Source organism: Aptenodytes patagonicus, chromosome 12, assembly GCF_965638725.1.
Source record: "Aptenodytes patagonicus chromosome 12, bAptPat1.pri.cur, whole genome shotgun sequence".
In the NCBI taxonomy this organism is placed as follows: Eukaryota; Metazoa; Chordata; class Aves; order Sphenisciformes; family Spheniscidae; genus Aptenodytes; species Aptenodytes patagonicus.
In genome coordinates this window covers 5,032,908-5,056,980 of record NC_134960.1, presented here as the reverse complement: position 1 = coordinate 5,056,980, position 24,073 = coordinate 5,032,908, and the positions used below count along the sequence as shown (strand labels likewise).

At 38.5% G+C, this 24,073-nt stretch overlaps 1 protein-coding gene across 1 annotated transcript in view; it reads right to left on the bottom strand.

Moving 5' to 3' along the window:
* The window catches only part of SPOCK1 (SPARC (osteonectin), cwcv and kazal like domains proteoglycan 1), a 338,727-nt gene that overhangs the window by 198,701 nt on the left and 115,953 nt on the right, over nt 1-24,073 (bottom strand). Inside the window, exon 3 of the mRNA XM_076349893.1 lies at nt 23,569-23,614. Within this exon, the coding sequence (XP_076206008.1) occupies nt 23,569-23,614 (46 nt within the window). The remainder of the gene's footprint in view (nt 1-23,568; nt 23,615-24,073) is intronic.

The following is a 24,073-nucleotide window of genomic DNA, read 5'->3' as shown; positions in this document are numbered from 1 at the left end:
CAGAAGCAACAAAAAGTAATTTCAGTTCAGCGAAGCCCAAGGTAAACAACAGTAATCTTCAGTTTCATTTTCATTCTGGCAGGTCTCCTCGCTGATGGTTTGCCCCTAATTGCTTTTCTAGTTACCTAGTTGAGCATAACTGTGGGAGATCATATTTAAACAAACTCATTCTGTTTTCTTAACTCCCACAGGACCAACCTTATTTTTTGGCCCTGGAATGTGCAGTTCTGGCTTCCAGGAGTAAAAGGTCAACCTTTTAGCTCTTTTTTTTTTTTTAAACTTACTATTCTTAACTTAATATGACTCCATATAGACATGCAATGTTTGACAACAAGCCTTTCATTCATGATTCCCAGTTGCCCTGCAGTCATGGAAGCATCTTGCTGCTCCCTCGTCTTATCTTTCCCTTCTCATCTAATGACTTTAAATGTTAGAGAAAACTGTTATGACCACAACATGGGGCTAATCTGATCTGTCTGATCACATACCTGCTCCTACAAAAAGATACCGGCGAAACATTAATGGGAGCAATCAGCCCTGCTGATGTGGAACATATCAGCACTTCCACATGAGTGAGAGGGATCCAAACTGAAGCAGTAAGAAAACAGGTAATAATAGTTGGGATGGAGAGCGTAAAAAGTAGCAGAATGAAAGAAAAGGCATAAAAGGCAGAGAGAACAGCAAAATTCACAGATGCCAGAAGATACGGCATCAGAAGATGCAACGGAAATTCTGAAAAAAAGAAGCCAAAACCCAGACCCAATTCAAAAATTCAGTGTGCTTCAGAAAGTCTTATTCTGAGATTCAACAGTGGCTTTTTGTCTCTGAAGTGGTTCACACAAACGACTCTTCACCATAAGGTTCAATAGTAGCTGGACTTCATGAATTTCCAGTGATATGAAAGCTGTACAGAAGAAAACCAAAATAGTATCACACAACTGCTAAATTCAGGATAAAACCTGGAACTAAAGGAAGAGAAATGTTACAAACAGATGGAGGATGAAAATTAGTATAGACAAAACTAATGTGTAAGAGGAAGAAGCTGTGAAGAGACCATTGTACTCACTACTTTTTTTTTTAACCTGGCTTTCCTAAGGAAAAGGCTTTTAGAAAGTGGAAATTAATACCATGTTTGGGGCGGGGGGAGCAATAGGAAGAGACTACAGAAAACTCCAGTAGTGTAAGGCTGTTATTCAGCAGCAGATCTTCCCACATCTTTGCCTCGCACCTGCAGACAGAGTGGCACCCTCCAAGGACACGGGCAGTATCTGAAGGTACTTCCAGTATCATTCATTCAACACCAAGGACAGAATACTTTCCATGCACTCCACTGCTATTAATAATTGATTCTTTTTTGTTCCACAGTTCTCTCACCATAACTAGCTCATATCAGAACAATTTTGCTCTCTTCCCTTCCAGTGTTCTCCCCGCTTTCTTCATTTTACCTCCTTTCTGCCAATAACTTTTTCTCCAAGCATTCTTTCATCTTTAAATCTCTCTTCCTCACCAATTCCTCCCCATAGATAACTTCCATCTCCCTCTTCCTACTACCCTCTCCAAAATCCAGTCAACCCATGCTCCTCATTCACTCCCCCCCATTGTTCCTTTTGCACCCCTACCAGTCTGCAAAACTCATCTGTCTGGCACTGTTCCTCCTTGGGGGCTCTGGAGTGGAGCCTGGGATCTGAAAATACCCTACAGTGGCTGCAGGTCTAGTGGAAACAGTATATGTATTTGGAGCATGGTCCCTCCAGGATGCTTTATTGCATCCTGTCTTTTACCTCAAACACCAATATCTCCCTTTTTCTCCCCTAAAAAACTCCATAATCAGTCTAGTCAATTTTGAACTAAACAGACTCAAAAAGAAAGCAAGCATCTGGGTTGAAATTCTGCCTCCACTAAGATAAATGACCGAATTCCCATTGACTACAAGGGGGCTGATGTTTTATCCTTAGAACATACTGGGCCTGTGAACTTTAAATCCTACAGGATTACACAGAACAAACAGCGTAAAAAAGATTTCATCACTTTTTTTTCTTATCAGTTTACAGAAATTAGTAGCTGAAGGGTATACAGAAATGTAATAGTTTTCCATTTGAATGAAACGTTGGACAGAATTTGCATGATCAGACTCGAAAGTCTTATAAAAATTCACTTGGCCATAAAGGATAGTCCAATGGCATGAAGCTGAGAGAGCTGAAGGATCATCAGCAGCGATTAATAACGAAGCCAACTAAATGGATGTGGGGCAAACAGGAGGTTTTCATCCTCAGTGAAAGCTTGTGAGTACTGATCAGTAAAGGGCAAGATGGGTATGTGGCTGAGGGAAAAAGTAAGGCTGTTAAACGGTGACTGGCTTACCAGTGACTGTTTCACAACCACCTGGAGAGGTTCCTGCCCCTTTTGCCCACTGGTCAGTCTGCTCCCTCCTTTCTGTTAATTCATAATTATCTCAATATTGAACACTGATTATTAAACACTGAATCTTGGATCCTGATTTGATTCTTGGGACAGTCAAGGTGGCAGAACCTTGGAAGGATGATGGACTACATAGGAAGAGGAGGGATGGGATCAATTTTTGCAACTGTTTGTTTTTTCCCCAGGAGTGGTTCTGCCGAACCTAAGAGAGCAGCCCTAGTAAAGAATTACAGAGCACGCAATTCATGGAGGTCACACACACATGCATTTAGACTAAACAGGGGAGTAGCGGAAAAAGAAAATTTTATTATTCCAATTACATGCACAAGGAACTAAAACTCAGTTTATATGATCTCATCGCAGGTTCCCAAGAAGCTGACATTAGAGCTGGAAAACAAAACTTCATGTCATGATTCTCAATCTAACTTTTCATGGAGTTAGGGAACAGATTCCTTCACAGATGCGAAGGCTAGAATTAACTATTAGAAAATCTATTGTCATGGTCTATGTACTGTTATGAGAAAGTCCAGGAATGGGGATTTAAATAATCTTCCATAACGTTCCGTGGCCATTTTCTATTATAGCAAAATTGCACAATTTAGTTGCACTCTCTAAAAATGTAAATGTAATTTCCAATTTGAATTAATATGGGTTTACTTCTGGCAGTTGTTTTTATAATTTTCCTCTGTGAGATTAAAGATGCTTTAGCAGTCAGAGTTTCCTTAGCATGAAGGAATTTATGCTACACAATCCATCACCTTCCAATTTGCTTTTTAATAAACTAAACCTATCAAGTGGTTTAAGTAAAAGGTGGCTACTTTCCCCAACAGATGTGCTACCAATCTGGCAGATGGATGGTGATCACAAGGGACAGATTCCTACTGTATGGACATTCCAGGGATGAAGCATATTTACTTCTCTCTAATAGGCAGGATCCTTCGCTATAGACCAGTTTTCCTGACTTTCCAGTATGCCCAGAATGAGACAAAAAGGTTTTGCATACAAGTGAAGAAAAAAAGAGGAACACACAAGCAAACCCACTAGAAACAAAATTCAGATACTTCGTATCACGGTCCCAGCTTGTTCCTAACTTGTTAAAGGTGATTTGCATGTATGGGAAACATCATTTGCTACACAAGCAAATAGACTACAATCAACAAGAGCTATTGATGTTAAAGAAGAAGTAATAAAAAATTAACTAAACAGGAGTTTGCAATGCATGAGGGATTTGTGCTATGTATTGGTGACCCTGTTCCACAAAACTAACAGTTTTGGGGTACCTGAAGGCAGAGATCAACTGGATCCAGCATTCCACTACTCTTCTATCAGCACCCTTTCCATTCAACTTATCCTCACAGATTGCTGTTACTGGAGCGAGGACATTCTCAGGCAGCCTCTGGCTGTATCCAGAGTAGAACAACATACAGAACAACGTAGCCACCCATTTGCTTGCCCCTTGCACAAGGAAGGCCTCCCTCAAGACCACCATTGACCAAATTTGACTGGTTTTCCCATCAAGCGTTGTGCATTTATGCCTTTATGCCAGGAAAATGGAAACTGTGCTCGCTTTACAACAGCTAGTTTTTAGACAGCTTTCGGTGCCAAGAATGTCTAATTGGTGTGCAATTGTACCTTTGTGCAAACCATTAAGAGGAAACTCGATGGAAGAGAGGGGATGTACAGAAAGGCGTGTGGCATTACCTGCACAGCCTGTCTTCTACTGAAGTGTACTAACTCTGCCAGTCAGTAGCTGAATTGGACTCTTCAGCCAAGAGTGGCTTGGCACAGAAATTTCAATCACAGTATTGCTGCTCAGAGTCAGGTTTCAGTAACAGAGTTATTCTTTGTCATATCAATGATTCACTTGTTTGTAACGCAAAAAAAGTCAACCCTCCATATAGCAAAGAATTTTTGCCTTCCTTTCTTTGATTTAATTTGATTCAGGAGACCATGCTATCTCAAACTGCACAAATCAAAGCACATAAGCTAAATCATCACTAGCATCTAGTGATTCAGGGAGAGAGGTGTGCACACTGAACACACATAAATCATATAGGAGTGATATCCTGCAGGCAAAAGGAATGATTTTGGGCATGCACAATACTTTGAAGTTCAAAATGTGATTTAAAGATGCTAAACCCTTCCTGGTGCATGCATTTTTTTTCCTATCTATATCGACTGTTGTATTCTAAAGGAATTATTCTCTAATAAAATGCCATAATTTAATTCACTGATGGTAATGCTGATTCAATTTTCTGCTTGCATAAATATCTTCTAAATCCATATTATAAAAAAAAAAAATCACTGGCCCTAGGTATAAAAATCTGTACTTCTAATCATCTATGTAGCCAGAATTAATGGTCCAGTAATAACTGTCATTTGATAAACTGACCAATCATACCTTACCTGCACTACCATAACATAATATAGGCATCCACTAGTAAAAACATTAAAAAATAAAAGATCTGTTGGTTCTGAGCATGGATTAAAGGATTATTTAACCAGATGAAAGTAATGAGGGTGAAATTATTTCAAACAATGTGGAAACAACATTTGCTTCAAACTGAAAACTGGAGATTCCGGTGAAGAGCAAAAGGAATACAAACACTGGGTTGCGTTACTTATGGAAGATACAATCCCAGGAAAAATCCAAAGTGCAGGGAAGAAATGCCCAAGTTCTCTTCCACTTTACATGCAAAAAAGTTTATACTGAAGAAAGATCAAACGTATTTTGCTCAAATGCACGTACGGGGACAAGCACATGAATGCAAATGTCTAAAAGCAGTCAAATAAAACATGAACAGTCACACACAACAATAAGAATGTACCACTGGCCTGTTCATTCCATTAGACTGATATTCTTTATGTGTCTGAGTAATTACTAGTCCAGTTTAGGAAAACCTTCCCAGTTTTCATGCCTGGAGTTTTACAGCAGGGTGCACACATGAAATCATATCTCAGTTCTCTGCAAATCATTAAAAACATTCAAAGCACACAAAACAAAGTGGACCTATTGAAGAGGAATGACAAATGAACCATATATGCCCATGCTTGCAGTCAGAAGAGTTAGGTTTGGCATCATAGACCTCTGGAGAGGTGCTTAAAGAATCTCAGGTGCATGGCAAACTTGATTCCGGCAATTCTGCCAACTCCATAATGCCAGCAGTCAACAAATCCAAGGGGATGGAAGAGATTACAACCCTCTTCAGACACATAGCACATTGAGTAATACATGGGGTGAAAAAGGTGGGGAAGAGGAATATTACAGATGTAGTTTATCTGCCCTGATAATATCCTAAATTTGTTACAGACCCAGTTGTGGGTCTGTAACGTGTGCAAGTTTTATCACTGGACTGCATAATTAAGATCTTAACACACACACACGCTCCAATGTCCAGATGCCCTAGCAGTAAGGAACTGGGAGCCATAAAGCTTCTGGCGTGGTCCCCGGAAAACATACCGGCAACTCTTCACGATAGAAACTGTGTTACCACTTTTATGTCTTGGGAGGATGTGACAAGAATCTCTTTCAAACTATCTAGCTTAACTGGAAAGAACAGAATGTAAAAGTGCCATTTCAAATTCTATTGCATATCATTCTTGCTCCTCTGATCCTGCCTGTTTGCAAAAACAGCACCAAATACATTCACCTCCGTGCCCGCGTGTACATAGATTGTTCCACACATACACAGAAACTCACAGGCATGTACACAGGTATACCACCATGCACAGAAGATGACCTTCTAGTTCCTAAACCACTTGGTTTCTTGGTATCTGCGGTCATGAGTTTGAAATGCCCCATTTTGACCAGTTTGGGAGAGGCTAATAAGCCTAGTACGTGATCTGTGAGGAAGAACTAACAGATCTGTGGTTAAGATGACAGCACTGAAGGGAAACGTAACAACAAGCCTTCAAATTTAAGGTGGCACCCAACTGTTTGTCACGTCAATGGCACACAACACAAAAGCTTTCAATTCAAAGGTCTGAATTGCAAAAAGGGAAGTTCAGGTTACAAATTCCTAATGGTTAAGAAGAGGAGCGTACCAGAATCAATTGCGGGGGAGACTGTGGAGTGTCCTGCACTGGAGATCTTTAAGAACATGGTGAGTAAGTGTCAGGAATGATGCAGATATGGTTGATGTTGCCTTGGGGGAAGGGGTGGATTAGCTAACTCCTTGAGAGTCTCTTGAGATAACGTCACCCCGTGTCATTTCCAAAGCTTTGCAAGTTTAGGGGATTGAGGAAGTGATGAACGAATTATTTATGTGAAAAGATTCTGATAGGATGATGTATCTACTAAACTAAGATTTTGCTGGATTTATAGTTTGTTCCCTGCCATTTTCATCTCTAGCAGATGAGGTGTGAAATTGCTTCAGTAGAAGGACGCAGCACATAACAGCATCAGACAGCATTTAGAAGAACAGAACTAAGACTCGAACTTCAGGATCATGCTGACTTCATTACTACCTCTGGATCTGCAGATTCTTTCTTTACAGCGTATTGGCCAGGAAACTCTGGAAGTCAGAGGCCTGGTCACATGCTCATTTTTTAATGGTCGAACTACTGATATTTTTTCAGTCTCTGCTATGAAGCCATCCCCTAGAAAACAGCACTGAACAGCAAAACTACAAAATGGGAACATGCACAATCCTCCTGCTTCATGTGCGTTATTCACTTCGAAACTTCTTTCAAAACCATGGCCTTATAATTCATAAGCATTTGAAGAATGAGGCCAGATACCTCAGACACCATCTTATTATCCCCAGCTTAGTCCAATTCTGCTAAAATAAATATGCCCACACACATACAAGAGAGACAACAAGGCCACCAGGGTACGAGTCACTACTCAGAAGTACACCTCCAGCAGAATCGATGAAGAGATCTGAGGCACTGTTGTGACTATTGCGTTACGGGAGGGCAAGAGATGAGAAGGTGGCTTCCCAATCCCTCAAAGGTTTTAGATATTTCTACCAACAATATCAACACTGCTTTTACACCTTTGTACTTTTATCTGCCAGAGGAGAAATGGGCTAAATCCACAAGCCAAGATAAGCAATTCACCTAAGTTTAAAAAGGAGAAGCTAATTAGGCCCAAATTTGCTCAACTATTCAATACATCAGTATATGATGTCTATACGGATAGGAAAATGCACGTGATACAAATGCCCAGTAGCCAGGTTTATATCAGAATGATTGAAAAAGAGAAATACCCAAAGAGCATGCATTTTCCATCCAAGTAATGCAAGTCTAAGCTAAATTTAAATCACTGTAACTTCACCAAGGAGCCCGCACAGAACTGAGGGCAGAATTTGACACTGATGTAATTCTGCCTTTGTGTTCTACCTCTTAGTAATCCGTTTTAAATCTATTTGTCATACACGTCTTCCAGCTTTATAAGCTTAAAGGAATTTTAAAGTACTTCCTCCTCTCTCCCCGAAGAGAAAAAGGATGCAAAGGAATTAATGAATTAAGATTTAATGCCCAACTTTAATTGCCAAGACAGGGCAATTATATTATAATTCATTAAAATAAAATCCATTCACCACACATATCCACACCCTAGGGTCTTTATGTCTCAGATACATCACGTAAATTCACACCACTCAATGGAAAATAAATGCTACTACTAATTTTTATTAAAATACTAGTTAATTCACATATACCATAATTGAAATACAAGACAAAACATTGTTATTAGCTCCCTACTACAGACCATGCAAAGATTTTAATGAACTTTTTTATTTGGTCAGCATGCTGAAAATTAATTTCTCAAACTAAGAGTTCTTATCATTGAGGAAATTGCCTACATATAAGAAAGGCCTCTTGTAATTATTCAGTGCCTTAAAAAAAGCATGCTTGTGACTATTTCAGACTTTAATTTTTAATAATTTCCTTTTGAAACATCTTATTGTGCCAGTGTACTGGACAAACACATGGAGGGAGATACCAAAATAGAATTTAACGTAGACATCCCAAAAATTAATAAAAATGTTCTCGTAAGAAAAACCTTTGCTCCAGACCTACCTTTCAATCTTCCCTTCTCGGCTTCTCCACCACACAGAAAGCAGTATTTCCATCTTGTACTACCTTTCTCCAGCAACCTCCTCAAACCCCATCCCTCCTTTCACTGAATACTGACTAGAAGTGAGATAAAAACTTCATATCTTAAGGTCTGGAGAGTCTGGATTCAGTATTTTAATTCAAAACAATAATTTTTAATTTAAAAGCTGCTTAGAGATCACAGAATTCAAGTTCTTTCAGAAAAGACTCTTTCCTCTTTGCTGGATTGACAAAACAAACAGCATACTAATGGACAGGTAAAACTCAGCTATGCCCAAGGACTGTCACACAGAAAATCCATTATTAAACTATCATCTGATTCTTTTTCAAAGTGTTAAGCATCATCTACTGCATACTTCATTTTCACTTCTCTCAGCTCTCTCTTTCTTCCTCATCTGTTCCCAACTCAAAGAAAAACAGTAAAAGTGACACTATCATAAATTTCCAGCTCCTGCAGCCTTCACACCAACACACTTTTTTTCCCACTGACTATCTGGTGCTTTGCCATATTCTTAGATGGGTAATCTTCAAATACTCTGACCTTCACAAAGATGATACAGATGCTTAGAGGGGTGTGTTCCAGGAGAATCCTGCTGGTAAGGGACACCTGTCACGGTTATTTAACGTCACACATTTCCTCTGAGTTCTTTTCTTCATTTGAAAGCTTGGCAGAATTTGTTGTTCTTTAACATTTCAGAAAACATGGATAAAGCAATTTCCAAGTATCTTGTGTTGGTGTATAAACTAACATGAGTTCTGTCTAATTAGCACAGCTGTTGGTGTAAGCCTGTGAACTTTAGCTGACTTTGTTTTAGCAGAGGTAGACAACGTATGACCCATCTCTTGCCCCAAACAACAGAATGAACCTTGAATAGTGTTTTGTGCGCGGGGAAGCTATGCAAACAATCCGCTGATCATCAAGAAGTGTAAACACGTTCAGAAGTGTCCTGAATGAGCGCATCGTGGGCATCAACAACACCAACAGCAAATCAGAAAATGGAGCAGTTGCTAAGGAGGTATTGTCTATCCCATCCTATAACTAAAGGAACCAAAGAATTTTTGGGGAGTCTCAGGGGGAAGAGACTCTGGAGGGAAGCCAGAAGAAAGGGGAATGCAGGAAACTGAGAAGAATCGAGGGCCCTACACCAAGACTATGCACAGCACAGTTGGTACCACCACACTAATCCACCCGACTCTCCTGGACCGCAGCATCCCTCCTGCAAAACGGGGAGGTCATGTAATGAACTGCAACAATAACCTGCACAACTTCTCTCCTGGACTGCACCATCTCTTCCACAAAACACAGAAGTAGTCTCAAGCATAAAATTCACTCAATTTGAGCTTCAGAACTGGGACAGGATCCTCATAAATTTAACAACCATTGTGCTTTTGACCTCTTCTTCTCTGGGGAAGCTGACATCACAGTGTCTAGAAGAGGTCCCCATATGCATCTTGCCTTCCTGGACAGGATCTGTGCAATGTCTGATTCCATCTAACTTTAGCCTTCTGAAAGTTAATTAGTCTTAGCTAGACCTCAAAGTGGCTTCCTAATCTGAAACGCTTATTTCAGTGTCTGCTACAAAGACAAAATGGACAATTACCTCAGGCTAGGCATCTGGCTTTTGGATAACTGTGCAGACGAGATGAAGTTAAGCAACTATGTTCTGTTTAAAAGTGCAGCCTGTGAAAAGGAATTTATTTGTTGTATTGTCATAAAACCAACATATATAGCTCTCGAGTGCATTCCTCCTTTTGGGCTCAAGCTCTCTGCTCCCACTGGATGGCCTCTGCTCCCTTGGGTGGCCTCTCTCTCCTCTTTCATCTCAAACCTTTATTTTTTTCCATTTTGAAAAATGGACTACCTGACTGACTGATACAAACAGGCCTATTTCCAAATCATATCAACAGCTCCATCTGTCAAAAAGTTCATCTTCAATGCAATTTCAAAAGCTGAGCTATCCGCACTAGGTATTTGCAATAGTTCCATACATCAAGCATGCTACACACAAATGCACCACATGACACTAACAGGGAATACAACTTCCTATACAAAGTCAAGGGGGAACAAAGTAATAGAAACTGAAAGAAGATAAAATGTTTTGTAGGTAGTGGAACACCAGCTGATAGCAATTTCTCTTTCAAGCCACAGTATACTTAATTTATTTATAGGCATCGGAAAAATGTTATTGGCACAGTCCTGTGTAGGAAAATACACTAGAAGTGCCACTTTATGAAAAAGCAGCTCAGAAGGAGAAACATAAAGAAAATGCAAAATGTTTGCCTAAATATCAAGTCACATTTCTTTCAATAAAATAATGATGAAGCCAGGGGCAAAGTTAAGCAACTAGGAATGAGAACAACTAAGTATGGCCTATAACCAGCACATAGCAATGGCATATTTAGGAGTTCTATTGAGGAAGTATCTAAAGATTAAAAGTAATAACTCAAGATCTTTATGCTCTAAACTACCAAAACCAATATAGTTATGTTTCTGATACTGGGACGTATCATCCACGTTAAGGTCCTGCTGGTATTTTTCAAATAGACTTGTGCTTTTCACGGCTTTACTTGAACATGGCTTTTCATGGTTTTACTTGGATACTTCAGATGGTTTGACCTGTATAAAAGTTGTCAGCCAGAGTGGACATTCAGATATAGGATGTTTTCTTACCATGCTAATAAGAAAAAAACCAAACCAAACAAACAAAAAAAGAAACAAAGAAAAGTGTGATTGCGGAGAAGTTTTCAGGTTCTATCATGAATGTCAGATTTTAGCTGACACTCATGCAAATGTGCAATTTGAAGGGTCAGAAGAAGCAGTCTTCCCCTTGATGCGCAGTGCATGCAGAAGGACCAGACAGTCTCAGTATTGCTGGAGATACGCTCGTCTTTTAACCTTGCATTTTTATGTCAGCAACCGGAAAATCTCCCAAGATTTAAGAAAACCCTCACATAATTAAGTGCAGGTTTTTAAACACTCAAGGCTATTGAAGTAACTTGAGCTTATTGAAGTAAGCAATTGTGGAAGATAGACAGTTAACAAAGACAACCTGGAGGATGAATGCATGAAGCATTTGGCTTTTGGTGAAAATGATGCCGTGAAATGGCTATCAGCTGGATATTCACTGTGGCTATTCACCACAGTGAAGGGGTGCTGAGAAGCTTAAATTCAAAAAGAACACTGCTACTTGAAAAACTAGATAAAAAAATGATGCCTTTCTAAGGGCGTACTGCAGACAATCATCATGTGACTCTTGTACCACTTGTATGTCAGGCAAATTGTAGAAAAACCAGGAAGAAGGGAGAGAAACAAATGCATTGGCACCTACAGAAGAATGGACATTTTGCAGTTCTGCCATTAATGTCAAGGATGCAAGGTGGTGATGACTGATAAAATCAAAGATGGAAATGTTACTTACAGAAGAAGTACACAATTATTGCACCATGCTCTCCTTTGAGATAGCTAAAAATAATCTGGATTTTGAGGATAAATAGGTCCTATGGGTTACAGTGAATTTACTATAACTGTAAAAATTATTAGTGTTAGAGTTCAGAACAGAATTAACAAATCATGGCTACGTTTTTTTAGCTACCACTGATGCCTTAAGTAGCTTTATGGTCTACTGAGAGAGAAGCAGACACATTTTTTCTTAGATGTCTGTATTTAACACTATGAATAGCAGGGGTTCTTCCCTTTCTCAGTTTTGCAGACTTCTGCAGCCTGTGTCAGCAACGTTGCATTGCTTGGTTTTAAATATGAAAGGTCATTACAAAGGTCCCCACTGAACAGAGAAACAGGCTTAGATGCTGGAGCCTCCACAGCAAAGATACACTTGCTCTTAGAGACTACTGCATGCATTTTCTGATTTTTTTTTTTTAACCCCCAGCAATTAAAAGAAAGGAGAAACTCCGTGAACACACTGATGTATCACATTGAAATAATTACAATAATGCTTACTTACATTGCATTAAAGATTGATGTAATGTGCAATGATCCCTAGGATTGCTTATCTGTACATCCATTTATCACAGAGTTCTGTTTATCTGTTGTTAAGGATAAGATGGCAAGTGGGGGACTAAGCGACTCAATTGCTCAGCTTATAAATTAAAGCTACCCCAGGAACAGAACCTACTTACATTACAGATGTGATTCTACTGTCTTGTTTTGTGGTTAAAGTGAACATGATAGTTCCAGATTTTGGGGCAGCACTTCATCTGTATGCATCCCTCTCGTAAGGCTAAAGAGGCACTGCAGGGATGCACATATATAAGATAACAAGTCTCTCCCCGAGACAAAACTGATCAAATCCTCAAAGAGAGGTTCCAAGAAAGACAGTGGAAGTCAAACTCTGGTCTTCAGATACAGCTTTCTGGTCCCTACACTTTAAAGACAAAGACAAAAAGTCGACAAGACCTTTAAAGAAAGCTGTTGGGCAATAACTGACAACACAGAGACACATACCGATAGCAAGGTCCATTGGTATATTGCAACCAGAGGACACAGACAGAAAAGACAGAACATGATTAAATGGCAAAACAGTGCTTACCAAACTGATACTAATTTTCAACATACTATGCTTAGCAAACTTTTTAGTGCAGAACACCACCAGAATACATATGAAAACTTTTTTTATTCATCTTGCTGTGTACTGCTTAGCACCATTTTGTAGATTAAAGTAACTTTCCAAATGACCAAGGACTGCAAACCTAGAATGCAAGCAACCAGATTAGAGCAGAAATAATATTATTTTATGCAAATATGTTTAATCTGAAGCAGTAAGAACAGGAAGAAAAATAGTTGTGATTCAATTAGTGTTTTGATGACCTGGGCACTTAGGTTTATAGCAGAAGGAGATTTAATTCCTAAATACACGTGCATTGTCATGTTTTCTCTAATGAATTGAAAGAGAACAGTTAACTGATTTTCATCCAAATCTTTAACCTTAGGGTTAGATCATGACCTTTATTCCTGCCTGGACAAAACCCCCCACTAATATTCAAGTACACAATCATCCATAGAAAGTCCTCCTGACTCTGTATTAGAAAGCAAGTGAGAGGAAGAAGCAGTCAGAGAAAACGGCCTGCCTTTTGCCAGTCCCTGTTTACATTCATGGAGGTTTGCAAGCCCGTGACAACCATGGTTAGTATCTGTCTTGAAGTTTATGCACATTACTCCCGTCAAATAAGAACCTGTATTTTTTCAGGTGGTGCCAAAATGTCTGTCAAGGATACCGATTCATTTATTTTCCCTTCTTTGCTTTGACTGGAAATCTATTTTGAGAAATACCTTCTTCAGCATTACTTCTGTGCTTTCAATGAAATTAGCTGGTTTCCATTAATCAAAATACAATCACTGAATCACAGTGCTAGAATGGCAATTCTGGGAAGGATGTTGATTCCATTCCCCTTCTCCATAGCTAGATCAGCTATCAATGTGTCATTATCTGCAAGACATTTATCTAACATGTTTCAGAACACCTTCAAAGACAGACACTCTACATCCTCTTTAAAATACCTCTCCCAATGCTTAAGCATTGCTGTCATTACAAAGGCTAAAATTAATCTTCTTTGCTGCAATGTAAACATATTGCTCCTTGTTGTATCCACAACAGACAGAGAACAATTCCTCCACTTTGAAGTTAATTTTATTTATTTGAAAATAGGATTTGTGGGTTGTTTTGGTTTTGTTGTTGTTGTTTTGTTTGTTTGTTTTCTCTCCACAGAGGAGGTGCTCCCCTCTTTCAGCCTTTCTCCGCAGAGTATATTTTCTGCAACTCTGCTCATCTCTGTTACTTTTCCCTGGGTACTTTCCTGTTGATTCATACTATTCTAGGAGCCTGGTACTCAAATCTGGACAATGTATTCCAGCCAAGGTCTTACTGGCGCTGACTAGGGCCGAAGGATTACTCATAGTTACACATGCCAGTGCAACATTTGCCTTTTTTGCAACAGAATGACATTGTTGACTCATGTTCTATTTGTAATCCATTGTAATCCCCTACCCTTTTTCTCTGAATTTATTACTATCCAATTGTTTTTCATTCTGTTTTGTGCACAGTATTATTCTTACCGGAGTAAAGAACTTTGCATCTGCCCAGACTGAACTTTACCCTTTGTTTTCAGGCCATTTCTTTAATTTCTTAAGGCGACTGTGAATTTTATTGCTGTGCTACATTTAATGAGCATACTAATTTCAAGATCTACAATTTAATGAAAATGGTGAATAATACCGGACCCAAAATATATCACAGAGGAACTCTACTCAATTTATCCTTCCAGCCTGACATTGAAACATTAACAGCTACTACCAGAATGTAGTTTTCCAATTGATTTTGTATCCATCTCATAATTATTTCTTTTAGACAATATTTCTTTAACTTGTTTATAAGACAGTAACTTAAGCCAATGTCAAAATATCAAAGTCAAGATATGTGATACTGCAAGCTTACCCCTGAGTCTCAAGGCCTGTAAATGTCACAGAAGAAAATTAGTTTAGTTTGACATCCATACCAGCTTTATTCATCCCCTTATCTTCTTGATACTAACAAATATTTGCTTTAATATTTATTCCAGTACTTTTTTTTCAGGATTTCAGGTTCAACTCACGGGATATAATTTCCCATTTTCTTCCTTTCTCTAACTTTAAAAAATATGCATGCTGCTTGTCTTTTCCCAGTCTTCTACAATGTCATAAATTTTCAAAGATAAGTTTTAGTATCTTTAAAATTATTTCAGCCAATTCACTTAAACCTTAAATCAATTCCAGCTGATTTGCAAACATCTAATTTACTCAAGCCTGTTCTTTCCCTAATCCAGAATCTCACACTTCAGCTGAAGATATTAATTACGATAGCCACCTGGTCACAGCTGACCTTTTAAGTGAAAGCCAAAGCAAAGATAGGTAATGATGCTTTGGCCTTCTCAGCAATGCCTCCATATAAGCATCTCTCTCCACTGAGCAGCGAGCCATCATTTTTCTTGATTTTTCTTTTCCTTCTAATACACTTGTAAAAAATTGTTATTCTTAAACCCTTGCCGAAACATGTCATTTTATACTTGGCTTTCTGAGTTTAGGGCTACCGTTTGCACTCCCTTAAGAGTTCAGCCTAGTTGCACTTTCTTTATGTAACTTCTTGCCACCGCAGTCACTAAGAGCCTTATCATTAACCAAGCTCTTGGCTTTTGGATAATTCGTGTTTGTGCCCTTTACATTGAGGAAATGCCAATTCTCCTAATTTTTCTTTCTCTAATTTCTTACCAATTCTCAGTTTACTGAAATTTGATGTTGAAATAACTTGTCTTTATTTTGATGTTCTTCTCTTCCTAAAAATTCTGCATTACGCCTTTTTATGGCCATTGTCACTCTGCCTTCTACTTTCATTCTCCACAGGAGCTCCTGTTTTTCAGTTAGAATCAAATGACAGTTAGTAATCACCTATTAACTCACAAGCATATAAACATGTTTAAATACTGTGCAAATTACTCTTCTGACTGACTAGTGATTTAAAACTCACTCTGACATGCAGTATAAATCTACTGCGATGCCATCCAATATTTAAGTCAAATAATATTTCAAAGCTGGAGACTTTGCCCTGATTGGTTTGGCCTAGTTAAATCAGAATACAAACCGAAGCAGCTAGTTTGAATAATACACTGGGGGTCTCTCTCACAGCAAATAAGGAAGGAAGCTTTGCAGGCGTGTATTTTCCAAACACACTTCATTTTTAAAGGTTTAGGTAGGTTTCCAAAAATGAACTCCTATATATTGAACTGAAGCAAAGGGAAGGAGACCCCTGCTCAGCAAGTGATGTCAATGAGAGCAGGGTTGGGCCCTGTGATATTCCCAAAAATGTATTTACTTCAGTGGGAGCCGGATGAGCATGGGGAAGCATGAATTTCCCTTTAAAAATCATGTCGGCTTCATAGTCAATGAAGTAAGAGATATTAAAAGAAAGCCAGCACCATTATTGAGAAAACTAACAAGTGCTCCCCAAGTGCTAATAAAATTATAGACAAGCAACCTATCAATCATTGTCTCAGTTCAAAGCACATCAGCCATAAAACAGTCACAGACAGGGACCCCATCTCTGTCACTTCTGATGCCATATTTAATGACAAAATTGGTTGCTCACAAGCTTATAAGGAATTAGTGTTATGCTTCTAGCACACAAAAAGAACCACATGCATCTGCTTGGAGGACATAAGGAGCCACATGTGCTTGAAATGCATTTGATGGAAGATAGTGTATTTCATGTGCTGCATCTCAGCTATTGTTTTCTGTTGATTCAGTTAGCATGTTTTAAAATTGTACTGATTTACTAAAGATTTACAAACATAATTCATGTGCAGTTGTCCTATGAATAAGCCTCTAAAACTAATTCGACCACAGTCAAAAAATAAATTGCAAAATAAGTTATTCAATTGAAATCTGCCATCTGAGGCACAGTAATAGAAAACATTTATTATAAAACTAACATATATTTATGGCTAGAGATGTGTACAGTACTAAACAACTCTCTGAAAGGAATTTATTCAGGCTTTTCTCAAAGAACATCTTAACTGGGCTAACAGAAAATTACATGTTCAAAAATAATTCTAGGTTCTATGATTTTCATCCTGCATCACAGGCTTCCTATTATCATCCTTTTTATTTTGGAAGGCTTATGAATTTTAGCAAACTTCATTCTGCACAGCTGCAGGAGGCCATTTCTGGAGTCTGGATTTGCCAGTTAGATGCTGGAAAGAAATAGGTACAATTCAATGCAGAAGGAGAGGAAGCATGAATACCAATACATCCATCTCTAGATATAAAGCTCTAAATTTGACAAATTCACTTCCATGGGGCTGCTGGACTGTGAAAGTCATAGGCTATGCTATGCTGGAGGCTGCAATCCATTCAAAAGCAGTGTTTCCTCTTCAAAAGTGAGGGTATTTTGCCAGTTCAGACTTTCATTAGTGCTCAAGGGGAATTCTTTGAAATGATAGAGAGTTCATGTCTGTAATTAATAACGGTAGTCGAGTCTACACAAGCATTTCTGACATTACAGTCAGTCATTGACACGTCTGATTCAGGCAGATGAAGATTTTCACGCAGTACAGTGGAATAGGGATTTTGGAATTTTTTTCTTTATCCCCCCTGCCCAGGGCAGATAATGAAAGCCCTGAGAAGTAATATCCCTGTCCAGATTTCTCAGTTACCGGGAAGAGGACTGGAAATAAAGACGGTGAAAATAAAGACAAAGGCTGGAAGACAAGGGGGAAATTTCGGACTATTTCTAATCAGGAGCTTCTTTTCCTGAGAAGTCCAGCAGCTTGGAACACTTGGGATCTTCTGTTACCAGTCATGGGTAAAATTCCGTTTCTAGCCAGTCCCTTTGCCCCAGTGCAGGAGGCAGGGTCAGGACAGAAGACTCAGGCCAGCTCAGTCCACTGCAATCATCTGCCAGCGTCACAATCAAAATGGAAAGGGTGAGACTCGCACCTACTTGAACAGACAATTCCACAGCTCAGTGGATGGTTGTAGGCATAGCTTTGGGAAAAAGTTCAGCACTACAAAAGAATCAAGTTTTTTTCCCCCTCTTACTGTGTCCTTCCATAGCCTTGCTGTTAATAATAATGGCAGCTCAATGGTCTAAACATTTTTGGATTCAGAGCTTATGTATCTGCAATACAAAGTGCATCCCGTTACCTCCACAGTTCCTATGTTCTGCGTAATGATGCTTTAAAAAAAAACATATGGCAAGCAAATTGGACACCATTCCAAACTGTTTCCAGCAACTTTAAACCTAACAAAATGTACTCTTTATTTGTGCATCTTACCATAAAAATTAGTAACATCCATTTGTCTGTAGAATTTACTACAGCTATTGAGAGGTGGCTTTTAGCAGAAATTTTCAATAACAAACATGTTTTTATTTAGCAGTTTTCACTTATAATAATACATAAAGTCTTAATGAGTTAATTTCCTGGCAAGTCTGAACAGGTGCAGAATATCAGACACGTTTAATTACCATACCAAAATCTCTGACTTGAGAATGTTAACGCTAAACTTTTTCCCCAATTCCCTCTCTTCTTTCTCCAATGTAGATGGAGAAGACTACGAAAGTATGTCAAGTTAGCTGTCAAGCTTCTTAAGAACTCTCAAATGACCTTGTCAGAAAAAAAAACCCAACCCTTTGATTCATATTTTAAAATCCTGACTAACTTGCCCCTTCCACTCTTCTGCTTTCTGGCTTCTGCAACTCTGACAGAATTGAGTTCAATATTAATGACTAGCAATCATTTTCAGGCTATACGCTCTTCTGCCTTCTGCAGTCCGAATGCCTCGTTAGCTTGGCTCAGTTGGCAAGATGCTCACCTTTGTATTGGTTTCTCCTGGGTTTAAGACGAATAAAAAGCTGGGCTGGTAGCTAGGCTAAAAATAAATTCTGATCACTCAAGTACCCTCCGAGACGCAGTTGAACCATTCAAGTTGACTTCCCTTGAAAAGGCATGTTATGCAAAGATACCTCGTGTGACTCCCTAGGGGTCGTTTCAGTGAAAGTCATGTATGCTTTTTGACAAAACAATGTATTTCTTTTCCTGAGACATACATGCCGATATTTCTCTCTGCATTGCAAGGAGAAAGCAGACAGCTTGATTACACTGCTATTGTTTTTAAATGCATAATTAAATAATTCAATCTGCTGAATAAAGCTAGCTTTTTTATAGAAAAGAATATAGAGTTGGTTGGACCCAGTAGACTCTTCTTTAAAAGATTGCAAATGAAGTACAAGCCTAGAAGCAGAACTCTGCTGATTTTCAAAACCTCTGACTACTGTTGGTTTTTAACTCTGTTAAACATACTGAGTCCTCCAGCTGCCTTTGCGAGATCACTTCTCGCAGGTACTAGCCACCTTCAGTTACTTCTAAGCCCTGCCCTCCCAGCTCCTTCATCGCGATTCTACAGTCTGGCTTCCATATAAAGTCTTCACAATTAGAATATTCAAACGTGATTTTAGATTTAGAATTGAGAAGTAGATTTTAAACATTAAAAACTTGCAAATCTGTCCCAAAGAGTGGGTATTCACACAAGTTAGCTTTAGCTTAGTGATGCTAGACTCAGATTTCCCATACAACCCAGGGAGAGAGGCGGTTGTCTGTTTTCATTCACCCACCAGAGTTTTTTCTCTTCAGTCACTGTAGGAAGAACCTTCGTGTTGTGAGGTTAAAATTTGCCTTTGGGTTATCTCTCAAAATAACAATTGTGTGGTGAGAACACAGAGCTGCTACTGAGTTTAGAGGCGCAAGCTAGGGCTCCTTACCGCAGGATCTGCACAGGCTGTCTGGATACAAGAATCCCAAAGAATACAAAATAAAAGCTTTTCTATCTACAAAATCACACAAGAGCATAGTGGGCATTTAAACACCCCAAATCCAAAAGGAACAACATTGGAAAAAAATGTGAGGGCAGGGAGGATGGAGAAGTAAAGACTAAAGACAGATTAAACAATTTTCTTGCAGCTTGCACCACATAAAATGTCTAGGACAAATTCTTCTGACTATTCTATTTTCTCTGCGTGAAAAATGACAGAAATTAAACCTGCAGTGGAAAACACCTGAAAAAGAGCAAGAAAGCATTCCTTCCTTCCTTTGTCTCAGCACTTCCTATTAAAATGGTACTCTCTCTATATACACATGTATATAGTATGTATACATTTACACACATATATACCTATATGTATATATAATCTGAGGATTAGTCTTGTCAGCATCTGATTCATAAGGCCCAAAGCAGCAACATGATGTGATTTCTCTTCTTTTCATTTTTTGGGTGGCAACAACGTAGAGGTCAGTGGCTAAAGGCTCACATGCTCCGTGTATAGGTAACTAAACGAAGCATCAGTTTTCTAAGGTAATTTTTTTGTGTAAGAAATCTCTGTAGAAAGGTACGAGTGGCTATTTTAACGTTCTAGTCAGGGTGAATTTTATCACGGCCAAGAGTAGTGGGCTCTTTGCCAAAAAGAATGACCTATTGGCCAGATAAAACCCATTTGCAAGATTCAAATGAGACAAAAGCAGTGCACAGATCTCGGCGCAAGGCGGAGTATCACGCTCAGACTGCATCGCCTAGTCTGCGCTCTGCCTTCTGACGACAGACTATCCATAGTCTTGGAGAGATTTTACACTGAAAGAGAAACGATCCTTTCCTTTGTAAAGAGACGGGAATCTTTAACAGATGTACAACTGTTGTATCGCTTCAAGGTATCCACGTGTGATTTCAGATTCTCTAAAACGACTTGTGTTTTTGCCCAGAGTCAGACATCTCAGTAACACAATGAACAAGACAGTTTTAAAGCTTGTCAGTTCAAAATCTTTCTGCAATATTTTGCCAGAATTTACCTTTTTGGTTTTCCTCTTGGGAAGACAGAGGGTCACAAGGCCTCTAAAAGTGGCAGGAGCATAAGTTCCATTTGAAGTCAATAGGATTTGTAATCCTAAATGCCTCAAATGCCTTTGAAAATCTCTCTGTGGATATATGCCTTGACAAAAACATCATCTTTCCCTTTCCTTTGACACTGAAGTTCCATTCCCAAAAAGACAGAGAATCTATGCTCTTCAGCTCTAACATGTACAAGCCCCCAGTGACATTCCTGGGAGCTACCTACAGACAATACAAGGAACATGTTTGGCAATGAAATACAGAAATAGATGTAAAGGGACATTTTTAAAAGCACCTTCAGAGACTTCCAATGGGTATTTTCTTCCTAAACACTTTAGCAATTTGGAAAATTCACATCTCTGATCAGCAAAACTGCTCCCTTTTATGTCTCCTGTTTGTAAAATAAATGACCGCCAAAGCTCAAATTGAAAGCAAATAAAGAAAGCATTGTGGTTTCATCTCCTCCACTGACCTGTCATTTATCTAGTTACCCCTTCATTCATTTGTTCATGCCTTTCCTTCTCTTTCTTAACTGATTCACTCTTTCTTCTCATTTGTGGTATGATTCACAAGTATAATTTCATAATATTTGATTTCTAGAGGCATAAAAATGTTTTTTCTGCAACATGACTTGCTTTTTCTTTTTTTTAAGCAGTTATTAAAAAATTAGTAACTAACTTAACTATTGGGCACCTCCTGCAATTATGCAACATTGATATTATCTACTATTCTTTAACCATTTTCCGCTGGTTACATCCCAGTGGCACCAGAGATAAGTCATGCTTGGAGAAGGCCATGTTATTTCCAGTTTCTTGTTCCCTCTGTGTACCACATTGTGACTGTTTCACCATGAACTCATTTTTAAAAACAAAGCAAAACGCAACAAAAAGCTATCTGCCTGCTCAATAATTTGCCTAAGTAATTTGCTTGCAGGAATACCTTTTCTGAATGTAAAATCACAGTAATTATATATTCACATTCTGAAGGGCAATGGAAGTCTCACACTCTGCGTGAATGCTGCTGACTTTGAACACAGGATCCAAAAGAGAGGACTGTGCAATGGATCTACATGACTGAAATTCATTTGTATTGTAGGTACCATGTATATGATCTTTCCTTTCTAAGTGACTTTCAGATAACATCTTTTAAAATCCCTACAAATTTCAGAGCAGAAGTAGATTGAAACTTACAGAATACCATTTTGAGTAAAATTCTAGGACACTGGCGTTCTGCAATTTAAGAGGCATGATGTTGAATAATGAACCAAAGGTAGTCTAAGAAATCCAGGATCCTAAAAATGCCTTAAAATGGAATGGAAAAAGTCTACCATCTACCTGTAATTTTACAGCTGTAATATCCTCGCCTCATATGTGTTCTCAAGCAGGAGTTATATGAGCTTCACTGAACGTTACAAACAAGAAAAATGAGCAACTGTCAAAAAGCAGAGAAGCTAACCGACCTGTGCTTTATATTGTGTGTTGTTATCCTCCACAACTCAAACAGCTGATAACTGGTTCTACCAAATCAAAAGAAGCTGTGCAAAATGTAATTTTTAACATTTGTCCTGAAAAAAGTACATCCTAGAAAGCTTTAAGAAATAATAAAATATGACCCGAATGGTTTCGTATTACACTTTTTGAGGGTGCTCCAGTATAGAATGTTACAGAATCTTAGTATCAGAGTGACAAATATAACAAATAGCAAAGTTGAAATAAAGCATTCTGATTTGAAGGACAAAATTACGGCATGCCATCAGCTTGCACTACTATTGTATCTGTCTTTCAGAGGATGGACTGCTGAGATTTCTTTGCATACAGTGTTTTTTACTGACGAGGCATTAACTATCAAATACAACCCACCACACCTAGCAACTTCAGGGCTACTAGCGTTTCCAGCGATGTTCATCTATGGTATTTAGAATGAACGTCTCTTACCATCCCATCTGAAAAGTTTGTTGCTAGCTATGAACACCAAGCAGAGAATGCTTGATGCAGAGTTGCTATCTGAGATCTCTTTTAAATTGTCAATTTGAAGTTCTTTTTCCTGGCATGGCTGTTGTTTCCAGTGCTATTCTGGACACAACAATTAGAATATTTTTTATTGTTTTTTCCTATCCTTTGGTGGCTGGCCTGGAAATTGTTGAAGTACTGCCATAACTTAACAACTCACCAAGACAAAGTGCAAAATGTCATTTACAGAATCTGTATCTGAATCAGCAGCATACACACAACACACATTTCTTGTGAAAACCAGCCCAGAAATTCTTACGTTACAACATGGCCCCTTAAGTGTTAGGAAATGCAGTAATTGAATTTATGACATTCATTTAGCAAAGTTTTTAACATGGAGGAAAACATACATGAAGATACCCATTTTAAATTGCATGTTAGACTGAGATTCATGGTTACAGAGAATCTTTCTAAGCATATATATAATCACTGAATATAAACTGGAATGGTTGGGGATTAAAAAACATGGCTGAAAAATACAGAGATGAGTCAAACCTTTATACATAAACCACCTCAAGCTGTGACTAAATTGGGAATGAGATGTAAGTATGAATATAGCTCTTCACTAATGCGTGGGACAGACGGAGGAAGAAAGGCATAAAGTATATGGGGATATCACAAAATAGCAGACGACAACCACAAAACGGGTACTAACTTTACCTTGATCAAAAGGCTTGTTTGGATTCCAGTTTCTGAAATAATCATCCTAAATGGGGAGGAAAAAAAGGAAACTCAGGAAAGATATAATCGGTCTTTTCAGTACAATTTTACATAACTAAACTACAAATGAATCAACTCATCTTTTGATCCTAACATATTTAGCCCAAATCAGGTAAGACTATCAATAGGCTGTCTCCTAAAGAGTAATAAATGCAGGTTAGAAATGAAAGAATAAAAAATTCCTTGGATTCAGCACCTTGAATTTTTCTTCTGAATTGTTTTTCAAAGTATGCCCATTATTAAATATTTTCTGATAACTCGGTATTGTTTCATATCCGTCTACAACTTTTGATAACAAAGATAAGAGCATATTGTTCAGATAACATAACATGATCTACATCATCCTGGTGTGCTGAAAGGTCAGCAAAGTAAATCCAAAAATACTTATATTCATTTGGACACGTATATCACACCATTGCGAAGGTACAGAAATACAGCAATAATA